A 12,683-nucleotide genomic window follows, 5' to 3' on the forward strand; every position below is an offset into this window, starting at 1 on the left:
GGTGGTTATGTCCATTGTCTTATTCAGATTATGGTTTTAATGAATTAATACAAAATTTAAAAAGTGCGTTTGTAAATTTAATATATTATTACTCGGTTGTTAAAATGGCATTATATTTGGTGAAGAGCGCATTACGACTTCTTTAGGACTTGAAACTCAAAGTTAAGGACTTGGGACTTGCCTGTCTTGATTTGGGAGTGCAAAGACTTGGGACTTACTTGTACAAAACAATGGCTGGGTCCCACTGATACCTCCTGTTTGAGTGCATTCACACACACACCATCACACTGACCCACAAGCACACAGCCAAACACATACATACAAACACACTGGAAAGTATGAATGCAGAAATACTCCAGTGAACATTCGCTCACAACAGAAACATACACAAAGTATGTCCTGCTGAAGCCATTACAGCTCCCTGGAGGAAGCACCTGGAGACAAGGGGCCACAACGAGAGAGTGAGAGGAGGGAGGGTGATACCTCCATCACACACTTGTCAATGATCTCACCTACATCCAGATTTCACATACCGTGAAGGTGCTACAAGCTATGCTAGGTCACAAACACACACAACCACACACACACACACCGTTGCCACCTTTTCTTCATGCCAACGAGCTTTTTAACAACACGCTAATGCTCATAAAAATACCATTAAGAAGCAGACAGCTTTGCCTTGCTAATGACTTTAGCATGATGTACAACACACATACACACGCAGCCTACTCTTATCAATTCAATATGTATTTGTTTACAGCATCCAACTGGAGGACAGTTTGGAAAAAGTATTTTTTATTTGCAGAGTCATTTACTAGTGGACTGAAGCAAAGCTTTCTCTCTCCTGTTGGCTAAAGGAGGGACTGACTGATGGCCGACTCGGGATCAGAGCCACAAGGGACAAGAGTAGTACTGTTCAAACAGAGCTCTTTCCTGTTTTCACACCAAAGAAGAATGGGAGAATGCAGATGGAGAAAAAACAGACAGAGAAATGTCTAAGAAATAAGCACAGTCTCTGTGTCACTTGAGTCCAGGATCAGAGTTTTTTTTCCTGGAATGAATGTCTTGTGAAAATGAAAATGTGTAAGGCAGACGTGAATGGAAAAGAGGTGGCGACTGAGCGACAACCTGTTGAGACAAAAACATTTAAGTGGAAACAATGGGACAGGGGAGGGTGGACGTGTTGGGCACAAACAGAGACAGAAAAAAAGCTTGCAAACACAACAGGCACAGAGCAGATAAAGACAGATAAACCAAAACAGGTCCGCAAAGCTGCTGCTGCTGCTACACAAACTGCTGCACAGCTCCAGCTCCAAACCCCAAAGAAAACATGCAGTCAGCAAACAGGACAGAATGAGAGAGTGGAAAATACCATAGAGGGGAAAATAGAGGCAGTCTCTTACAGAATAGACACCCGATCACAGCAAAAAAAAAAAAAAAAAAAAGGCGCTGATTGAAGATCCTTAAGCTACACTTTCCATTCAGGACAGAAGCATCTGGGCTGAGAGTTTCCGGAGAGTTTGTCTTACCTGAGAATTTGTCCCCCTCCATAACCAGATCACTCCCTCCACAGCCACATGTAGTGTCTGCTCTTTGACTCCACTCTCTTTCTCTCTCTGTCTTTTTTTGGACTTCCCTTTCTCTCTCTCTCCCTCCCTCCCTCCCTCTGTTCCTCTTCCTCCTCTTCTTACTCTCTCTTTCCTTTCGGGCTCTCTGTTCTCCCTCCCTCTCCCCAGTTTGATTCCTTCAGTGTGTCTTGCTAATGAATTCAGAATTACGACATCCCCATGTGCTTATCATATGTTGCATTCTCTCCCTCTTTCTCTCTCCTTTTCCTCTGATGAGACCAAAAGACTGAAGCAGCATTGTATCTCAAAAATAGAAACCATTAGCCCCCGCCATGTGACACGGACAGGCTCCTTACAGACTAAAATAACCCGCCGGACTTGCAAACTCATTCGTCAGCTTACTTATAATTTTCCTTGTGTGTGTGGCGTGGGCACATGTGGCCTTGATTCATTCGATACCAGCAGAAAAATCTGGTCGAGCTGGAGTGACAGACATTCTCTGAACTGCATCTAGACTTCCCCCTGATGATAGAGCTCTGCCTTTGTGAGCGTGTGGAAGGATGATAGCCTGTTGAAATAATACTGACATGCAAAAACAATACAGGAGGGAAGCGAGGGGGGGGGCTCCATTAAAACACACTTCCCAAAGTGTTAAGAGGGGTTAATACAGGAGAGGCAGTGTGAGGAAAAATGACAGCAAGAGTGAATACTTGAGACAGAGAAAGACAGAGTGTGTGTGTGTGCGTGTGTGTGTTGAGAAGATTAGTGAAACCCCAGCCGCTCGCTCTGAAATGCTGCTTGGTGTGTAGACCTGTCTCTGCGTTCAGGAAACTCAGATGACCTCTGACCTTTGGCACGTCCCTCACACTGTGCCGGGGGGCAGAGGTCACATGGCAAGCGTCTGAGCTCTGATAGAGAGATCAAACACACTCGGACATGTCAGTCTGACGTCTGACGTCTTGTGCAACACACATCGCTCCAGTGCCCTTGTGTATTGCATGTTGACCTGTGTGTATCATGTGTTTGTCATGTTGTCTTTGCAATCTTCAATTGTGTTGCAGAGATACTCAGTCTCCAGGATTTCACAAGTTGTTTGTAGGATAGTGGAGATGTTTATAGGTGTGCAGGAAAATAGCTGCAATGCTGAATTGGTTTTGCCGCCTATTATTAAGAATATTCAGTGTTTCCCACAAATTTAGAATCTATATGTGACGGGGGGCTGTTGCTGTCGTTCAACGCAGTACTAAAGGACCGTCCTCATAACCCGCTTTCCCCCTGCTCTCTCTAAACAATTAGCACAAGCTAACACATCAGCAGCGGCTAACCTTTGACACCCAGCTGTTTAACAGTCCCAACAATCTCAAACCAATACCAAAACCTCCTTGACTCTGTTGTTAAATCTCTTAAATGACCATTGGGTAACTTTAGCCATGTGATGCTAACAGTTAGCCCTGTCACTGTGTCTGTGTGACTCTGTCCCAGACGCCAAGCTCAAGCTCCCACAGCAGTATTGTCTCATGATAAGCAGAGAGAGACTAAGAGACAGGGACTGAGTGAAGCAATACAGTGCACACATCGCTACAGTTCAGTAAGATTTTATCCATTTTAAATAGTCAAATTAGCGGTGAAGTTGCCGTCACTGGACAGAACTGCAAGGTCACGCAGAATTCACAATGACTGACTGAATTTGCATTAACTGAAATGAGCATGCTAACCAGCTAGCCTGGGCCCATCCTGTCATGTAATACCATTTGTACCTTGAGAGGCGACAGTAGGTCGCTATCATATCCAGTCTGCCCTCAGTCCAACATGATTGGATGAAGAAGTAGAGCTTCCCCAAAGGCTTGTCAATGGGGTTACGCGATTGGACGAATATATCGACTATAGACTACACTGTGGGTGATTATTTGTGGGATTTTTGTCATTTTATTTTGTTTTTTAATGGTCCGCCTCCAAAGAATGAGTGCACGCTGCCACCTCAATGGACAGCTAAGAGGAAGAGGCAGACAGTGAGGAAACACAGCGTGTTAGAGCTGGCATATTTTCACAACTATCATGTCTTCATAACATACAGCGAGCGAGTGAACTATGGCAGATCAAGCATGATGAAGCGATAATAACATTCAGGAAGCCTATCATGCCCTGAGCGAGTTTGCTGTTGGTCTGAAAATATTTTGGAGGAGTGTGAAGCTTCACCAAAATAGAGCCAGGGTGAGCAGTTATTCAAAGAAGTGACACATCGCATAGTCTGTTCACTGATCTTTGGAGCAGGTTAGAGCATCTGTATTGGGAAACACTGAAACATTCGACGTTCACTTGCTCACTTGATCGCGTCCATTTATGAAGAGGTTTAATTCAGTGAATTTAGGTTTTATTTTCTCCAAACCAGATTTGGTGATTGTTGGAACAATGGAAAGACTAACCCCCAAATTCCACCTGATGCGTGTTGGTTGCGTCTGCGCTCCAGAACGGCAGCGGAGCCGATACGTTTCAATTCTAGTCAATGTGTGTGCTTCCACCGGCTGCGGCTGTGCTGCGTTCTGGCTCCGTCACAGCTGCGGCGCTCCAGAGCCCTCCGCAACAGATACGCAGGACTTCTATTTTTGCCGGACGCCGGAGCACAACGTGCGGGGCAGGAAGTCGTGCACAGAAACAAAATAAAACATCCTGTTAATTTTCAAAATAAAATACACAGTGTTCACGGCGGATCATATTTCCCTGCACTACACCTTGAAGACGTTATAATGGGTGGAGGCAGGCCTGAAGTCATCAGGTCAGAGGTTTTCAGACGTCATTTCACCCCGTTAACACCATGGACGAGGAGATGTGGAGAGAATACAGTACCAGTACACATCAGAGAACACAGTTCATACCATTTGTTCACAAAACAGTTGAAATCATGGCTCATCAATAATCAAACCTGTATACATTAATACTCAACTGCTGCCTCTGTCTGCTCTTTAACAACTGCCTGCCTGCCATATTCTTTTGCTTATGTCTGTCTTGCTGTTGTTTGTCGCAGTCTATGTTTGTTTCTTGTGAATTAGGCTGCTTTGTAATTGTTATTTGTAGAGTCTTGGCTTGCTCTGCTTTTATGTTTTTGTTGCTATGTTTACCTGTTACTATATTTTTATCTTGTATCTTAATCTGCATGCAATGATATTGTTTTAAACTTGTTCTAACTTTTTTTATTACTTAGGCTGCCAACTCAGATCTGGCCAGGGACTGCGGATGAAAACTAGCCTTTTGGCTAATTCCGGTATATTTACAGTTCACTGTTCATTAATATGCATTGTCCCTGATAAATAAATAAATAAATAAATGTTAATCATGGAGGTGCAAAATCATAAAATCATATATGACCCGTATAATATATACATACATCTTGTTATATCGCGCGATTATATGTGAATTCTCGTGGGTCCTTGTGACTCCCGCTGTCCGGCGGAGCTGCACCACTCCGCACCACAAACACACCCGGTGGGTGTTGATAGACGGTGGAGCACACAGCGGATAACCAGCACAGCCATTCCGCAATGGACATGCATCCAGTGGAATTCTGGCGTAACCAAGACAGTTTTGGTCGAGTTTGTATGTCATTTGTATGTCGAGTTTGAATTAAGGGTGTTTTACGTTATCATGACAATCAAGCTAGTCTTAGTTCGGTGAAACAAATAAACTTTAATCAGTTTTATCTCTCTCTTTAATAAGAAAACAGGTGTAAGAATATCTCCTTCCTTGACATTTTGTGAGTTTATTCTGTTTCTCAGACAAAAAGCTTAGTAGAGCTTATAGTAAGAGAGGTGAAATGCTGCCCCCCATTAATATGGAACATGTGGCCAAGCATGACAAATTCCACCTCAAAAGCCAGCTGCCTGATTTTGCTGCACTTGGTGATGAAATAAGGAAAATGTGCACTTTGGCGGCCCCAAATGGCCAAAACATGGAACTCTGAACGCTTGCAAGTTGTCATGAGTATGGAGAACACATTTCAACATAAAATCTTGCTATTTGCTTATTTGCAGCAGCAAAAAAAAAATCAGAAAAATTTGATGAGGTGGGGGTAAATGTATGTTTAGCCTGCTGGGTCTTTATTAAATGTCACAATAGTAATAATCTTGATAATATGTTATCACTGTTGGAGGGAATAAAAAAACAAACTTCAAACTAGAGGATGTTATTTCATCTTGTAGACACGCACGCCTCTGACTGTGATCAGCACTAATTGTGTGTCCAGTGCAGCAGGATCTGCTGACTGCCAGATGGGAATTAACTACGCACAGAGCAACAATAGGGACAGTGTTGGATAGACCTTAGTGTGTTTGTGTGTGTCGTTAGTCGAGGTTACAGTAAAGCATCCTCTCAAACGCCCGCCCGCTGGCTCGTAAATCTGCCCCGTTGGCAGATGTTTTGTACGGGGCCATCTCCCTCCAAATGCTAATGCGCACACACGAACACACACAAACACACACGCCCTGTGGCGACTGTATCAACGCCAGGGAGGTCTGCTGACAAACAGGGCCTTATCCTCACCCTTAAGCACTTCCCTACAACCTGTATGTGAGTGTATCTGTGTGTATACCTATGTGGAACTGCTCATTTCTTGCCTGTCTGTCACTTTGGAAAAAATTAACATAACTTACACATAGCATATTTGAATTTTGTGTACACTCAGTATAATCATGTAAACTTTTCTCCAGATATTTAGGCAGGTCCTGAGCACTTGAGAACGTAACAGGGTGTCTGCATGAAAAGTATACACCCTAATTTGTGTGTTTGGGGTCAAATTTATTTCACAGCTGTTCCTATAGTCTAGACCGGGCAGCAGGAATTGCTCTGGCTCACCCAAATTTAACAAACTCCTCTTCTTCCCTCGCAACATTTATGACCCTCATGTTGCTGTCCTTGTTTCCTCTAAAAACCTCTGCTTAGCTTTTGCTTGCTCATGTTTTTGTATGTAATGACCTCCAGACACTCATCTGTCTGGACACACATATGCAGAAACACACACAACCAGCATGCACTGTCAGAATGTGTCTGCTGTTTCATCGCCCGTCAGCTGTCAGTGGGAGGGAATATCACAGAGGGACTTTACGAGCACACACAGAGGTGATCCTGCATGCTCATGCATTTTGGTTAAGTCTGTCAAAATGAACATGAGAGGAAATGATCTCATGTTGCAGGTCACAGCTTGCATGCTGCAAAAACACAGGCCGCTGAATGACACACGGTGAGTGTACGCCTTCACGTACAGTCTACAGTGTGTTTCAGTCACCCTGCTTCCTGCTCTCTCCCTCCTCTCTATGTGCTGATGCTGCAGAAGGCGTTGCTCTTCCCACTGGTAAAGGATGCCTCAGTGGTGAGCCACAGCCACAGATTCAGCCTGCATGCCAAAACTGTGTATGAACTACATGCAACAAAAAGAAGTAGCAAAGAAAGGTCCCTTAACTATGTCATGTTCTCAGTAGGTCTCCTGTTCTGTTCGACAAAAACACAAACTAATTTTCCAATTTTCTGATTATCCAATTTTCTTTTGGGGAAATGACTTACAATTTCCTCAGTAGTTAAGAAAAAAGCCGACACATGGACACAGTCACTCTGATATCAACGTGTGTGTGCACCAAGACACAAATGTCCTCTGTCCTTTGCAGGGCACTCTGCCATTCCTCTGTCTCTTAAACCCTCTTTATCTCTGCATCTGTGATCTGCTGTTTACCTGCTATGAGCTGTTATCTGAACAGGAAACAGTACCTGCTCTGCCCTGTGTTACCACATGTCTCTGCTGAGGATCAGTGACAGTGACTTATGTAATACTTTACAGGAATAGAGAGTGGTTAAATGAAAGCTGGTGAAGGCGGAGTATGAGTTTGGCAATGACCAAATCTGGATGGATGACAGACACATGGACATGGATGTATGTTTATACTGCTGGTACACCTGTGCTGAATGTATAAATGGAAGGATGAATAGACAGATGGCAGATGGTGTAGATGGAAGAGTCAGGGGTGCAGGTCAGGATACTTACTGGGACTGGTGATGCCAGATCCCTCTCTTTCTGTTCTCCTTGTCCGGGCGCTGGCTGATCTCACTGTGAGTGGGGAAAAGTAGAAGGACAATTAGTAGAATGTCCTGGAAAGTCAGGAGAAACCAGCCCCTTCTTACTCCTATGCTTAAAGACTAATGCTTTGATAGCAACGTATGGAGCACCCTTTGGTGCATCTATGTGACATACTGCTCAAACACATTGTAACACAAGGCTAACGTTTTGAAACGATTGTGGTTAGATTCAGGCAACAAAACAAAAAAAATCTAGGACACCAATGCCTTGAAAAAGGTATGTAAATAAAGTAAGAGTGTTATGTTTACTTTACTTTATAAATAAAGATAACTTAAGACTAAATGTTATGTTTACAAGCCTTTTCCAGACAATTGGTTTCCTAGAATTTTTAAAAAACAAGATTAACTTCTCAAAATGTTGGTGATTACAATGGGTTACATTAAATATATTCTTTTTGGTTAAAAATAAAAGTTTAGAAGTAGAATACAATATCCATTCTGTTGCTATGAATCTTTTCGATGTGCAGGAACTCCTCCTTTTGTCATAGCCTATTTACAGACATTTTTCAGCTTTATTGGCCAGTTTAAAACTTTTGTTTGATAAGTAATCAAAAAGTAATCAAGTATAAAAAGTTACATTATTTTGATGAAGTAATTAAAATAGTTACCTTACACTTTTAACCACGTAACTAGTAATTTGTGGCCAATTATATTTCAAAATTAACCTTCCCAACACTGATTATAACAATTGTGACTTGTGGTTTTCACAAAGGACTAAGGTGCGTAAATTGCGCAACATTACATTAAAACAACACTGATGTTTGATTTCACATGGGACACAAACTGCAGTCTCCTGAGTGAAAGTCCGGTTTGGTTTGACCCAACCACCTCCTCTCCCTCCCATCCTCTGCGAACTTTCAAGCTCTTTATACTACATCAGTTGCTCTCAGTGTTGAGTGTTGCTGTGGATGGGTTTACACTGGAGTTAGATGAAAGCCTGATGCATCTCATAAAGACATTAAAGTTGTTGTCAAGGCGTTTTGTCAGTATGTGACGACCTGAAATGGGAACAATATGGAGAAACTATACCCTATATGACTATACTAATATAGTCAACAGATGTGCCGTTACACATCCATCAACAAGAGGCTCAGTGTTCAGAAGGAACCACTGCCAATGCACTGATACATCATTTCTGGTAAGTACTTTTAGAAATACTAAGTCTTCCAGAGAACCAGCCTGAGTGGCATTTTTGGTTTTTGACTGTCCCATAAAATCTTTTTTTAGCTGATGCTCTGGACCAAACAATACAGCAAAACATGTGGAAAACAGTTACTTCACATTCTCCTCCAGGCCAAATAATCTACAGTTGTCATGAGGAAAAACAAAGTCAAGCAATATTTGAGAGATGGCTGTTGTTGCTTGATCACTGAGAAACTGGCGTTTGGTCACTGAAGAAAAGCCAGACATTTTTCTAAATTTCATTTGTGGTTTGTTTGTATTTTTATAACAGTGTGGTGTGGAAACAACTCGGACCAAACGTGCATGTGGAACAAAACTCATGAAGGAGCACAGTAGCAAAACTGCATAGTGAACACTGTACCACAGTTTGCACATCAGTAAAACAGTGCTGAAGGAGAAACCTGAAATATTAATACTTTTTAAATGTGTAAAAAATAAAGTGTATTGAGATTTGTAAATGTCTACGTATTCACAGATTTGTCAACACATTTACAAATCTCAATACACTTGCAAATGTGAATACAGATTTGGAGATTTTTTTGGCACATTTACAAATCTGATCACACACACATGGATTGAGATACAGTAACACAACTCTCCACACACATTTGCAAACAGTTCTGCCACAACAATGGCCCGATACACTATTTTAAAATGAATGTCAGGTGATCACAAATTTGTCAAAAGATAACACAAAGTATTGATAAACACCCGCAGGTAAGTTAATATAATAAGGGCACAGTAAGGGCCAATACAAGTGTAAAACAATCAGGGAAAATGTTGTAAATAAACTTACGTTATCTTCTAGTATTGATTTTGACTTTTCAAAAGGAGTTAAAATTGCAGGAAACAACTGAGGATAAGAAGCAGACACATGGGTCACTACTGCGGTAATCTACTCTGCACAGTACAGCTCGACTCAGCTCACTTTTGGTACCAGGTCATGTTCTTTATTTCATTTTCCACTGTTCATAGTTAGCACCCCCTAAACATAATGACATCATCTTTAACGTGACACTCATTTAATCCTTTAATCAGCAAACAAATAGAGGATTGTCTGCTCTTTGACAGTTGTGCAGCGTAGTGTAAGTAGTGTACAGCGTAGCTTGCGGTCTGCCATTTTAGTGATAAAAAAAAGAAAAGGCCGTCACCAGTGATAGTAACTTTGTGATTTAAAAATTGTGGGTTTGTGCAGGCTGTACAAGTGATGATTTTCTCTGACCTATCAGGGGTCTGCAGTGTTTTAACTTAACATATCCTCATATAATAGTTTGAAAGATATCTAACGAATGACATTAACGTAAAGTTAGGTTTACGCTAGTACAGTTATTTGGATTAGGGAATCACCAGGGGATCCACGATACGCTATTATCATGATATTTAAGTCATGATACAATATCATTGCGATTTTAAATATGTTGCCATATGCCGAGTATTGCGATAAAATACAGTGCGATTTACAACTTTTTTTAACTGCAAACTATGTCCCCCCGTGTGACGATACGATCCTGCCACAAAAAATATCGTGATACTATGCTGTATCGATTTTTTCCCCATGGTGACGACATACCTTAAAATAACTCTAAGTTCACTTGGTCTGAAACAACAGTCTCCTAAGGTAAGTCCCGTATTTATGACTCATCCACTACCCCAATCTGCCTCGTCACTACTTCCTTCTTTACTCCCACATGATCGCAGCCTTCCTGATTACATGGGTTATATACAAATTACGGTGCATTGCTTTTGCAGGTATGCGTCCAAACAGTGTATGAGACCAGCCTGTTTAACTCCACCCTCTAATATCAGCTCAGCTCACTTCAAACCTCGACTGAGTTGGTACCAAAAAAGTACCAGGCCCTATCCACAACTCTCAGTGATAGAAAACCAAAAACAAGCTGGTCCAGTTGAGTCGCCTCGTCCCTTACCATGCAGTGCAGGGTACCTGATACTGTGTCAGTTACATGAGTCTGGTCCGGGTCCAGTATTTTGTTTTTGGAAAGCCAGATGGTCTACATCCTGATTCAAGCTCATGTAACAGCTCCCAGCACCAACAGCCAGGTTCTACATGACGCTGGCTGGTTTAGGGTTCAGAGGAATGCCTCTTCCTCTTGGCTGACGGTCTGCTCTCTGACACTGGTGGAATGCTGCGGGTAATCTCTCATTGATCGACTGTGGTGTGTGTGTGTGTATCTGTGTGAATGTGTGTGTTCAGTTCTGCTGAATCACCAGCCGCTGTGTGGGGACAGGATGAGCCAAACAGGGACACGACTGTTGTTTTATGTTTAGATGATTCGGCTGATTCGGGTGTTTCCATTTCTTTGTTCAAGACTGAAATAATTTCTGCAATTATGTCCAGATATTCATGGCTCACACACAATGACCTCCCTAACTCCTCTAGCGCCACCATGAGGTTCTCATTTATAGTTTCCTGTGATGGCCCGATAAAAAGACGCTGCATCTCTCCGACATCAACCACACACTCGTTCTTTTCTTCTCTCCACCTCCCCCGTCGTCTCTGCATCAACCCAGTCAGTTCTGTTCAAATGAGGTAAGTTCATCCGGTGGCTGGTGACTCAGATGTACCGTGCTGTTTTTAAGGTCTTAGAAATACTTCCTACCGCAAATCAGCGTTCGACATGACATTCATTTTCTGCCAATAACGCCAGCAAACATGATGGTTTTCCGCCTGTGTTGTCACTGGTTTCAACACAAAGGCAGCTGGTTCGAGGGAGAGGGAGTGAATGTGCCGCTGTATGACTGGAAGACATGAGTAAAGCTCCTGTAATGTGTGTGTGTGAGTGTGTGAGTGTGAGACAGAGAGAGCTTGAGGTTGCTCGCTTTTTAAGGAGAAAAGTAAATAAAGAAACTACTGTATAAGATGAAGTGTGCAGCGTCTGCTTCCCTCTCCTGTAGAAACTCTGGCAGTATTTCAGTTTCTGTGTCTGATCATTTGTGTAACTTGGCAAAACCAACAATCCAACATTCACACCCACTTGATGATTGGTCAGCTGTGCGGAGGTGAGAAAGGAACCAGGGTTTGAACTTCTCCTCCAAGCTTGCTTTTTACATTCTTTACATATGTCACTTTTTATGTGAACAACATGATCATGTCTTCCAGGAGAACCCCTCTGAAAATGTGAGTCGTTATCCCTATATTTAACTGACATCACTATGCCGTCAAGCATGGCCATTCGGGAAAAACTACACTTTTGCCCACCAAGGAAGTTGGACAACATGTCATACAAACAAGGTCTTTTAAAGCATAACCTGAATCTGAAGAGGCACAAACTTACACTAATATCTCACGCCTCCAAAGGCACATTCATTAATTTCATTAACTGCTTACCCTGCTGGGAGTCGCGGGGGGGCTGGAGCCTATCCCAGCTGACACGGGGCAAGAGGCGTGGTACACTGGACAGGTCACCAGACTATCACAGGGCTGACACATAGAGACAGACAACCATTCACACTCACATTCACACCTACGGACAATTTAGAGTCACCAATTAACCTGCATGTCTTTGGACTGTGGGAGGAAGCCGGAGTACCCAGAGAAAACCCACACTGACACAGGGAGAACATGCAAACTCCGCACAGAAGGAATCCCGCCTGGGTTTGAACCAGGAACCCTCTTGCTATGTGGTGACAATGCTAACAATGAAACCAGTGACAGCTACATGCTAACGATGGGGAAACATGTAATCTTGGTTGCTGATGTTGTTGATTGCTTCCTGATTGCACAACATATTCCTGCTGGAACTCATCCAGCTTTGAAGATTTTGGTTTAGAAGCCTTTACTGGTGATTTTTCACAGTA

General features: G+C 42.6%; 2 protein-coding genes across 3 annotated transcripts in view; one reads left to right on the plus strand and one right to left on the minus strand.

The window, feature by feature from the left end:
* LOC126404882 (septin-9-like) overlaps positions 1 to 12,683 on the minus strand; it is a 115,616-nt gene that overhangs the window by 87,214 nt on the left and 15,719 nt on the right. Inside the window, exon 2 of one of the 2 annotated variants that reach the window (XM_050068259.1) lies at positions 7,594 to 7,656. In XM_050068259.1, the coding sequence (XP_049924216.1) occupies positions 7,594 to 7,656 (63 nt within the window). Of the gene's footprint in view, positions 1 to 1,529; positions 1,632 to 7,593; positions 7,657 to 12,683 lie in introns of those variants that run through there. The other variant, XM_050068262.1, reaches the window with a different exon arrangement.
* LOC126404884 (uncharacterized) overlaps positions 1 to 12,683 on the plus strand; it is a 107,305-nt gene that overhangs the window by 53,282 nt on the left and 41,340 nt on the right. The window lies entirely within an intron of this gene.

Source organism: Epinephelus moara, chromosome 18 (genome assembly GCF_006386435.1).
Source record: "Epinephelus moara isolate mb chromosome 18, YSFRI_EMoa_1.0, whole genome shotgun sequence".
In the NCBI taxonomy this organism is placed as follows: Eukaryota; Metazoa; Chordata; class Actinopteri; order Perciformes; family Serranidae; genus Epinephelus; species Epinephelus moara.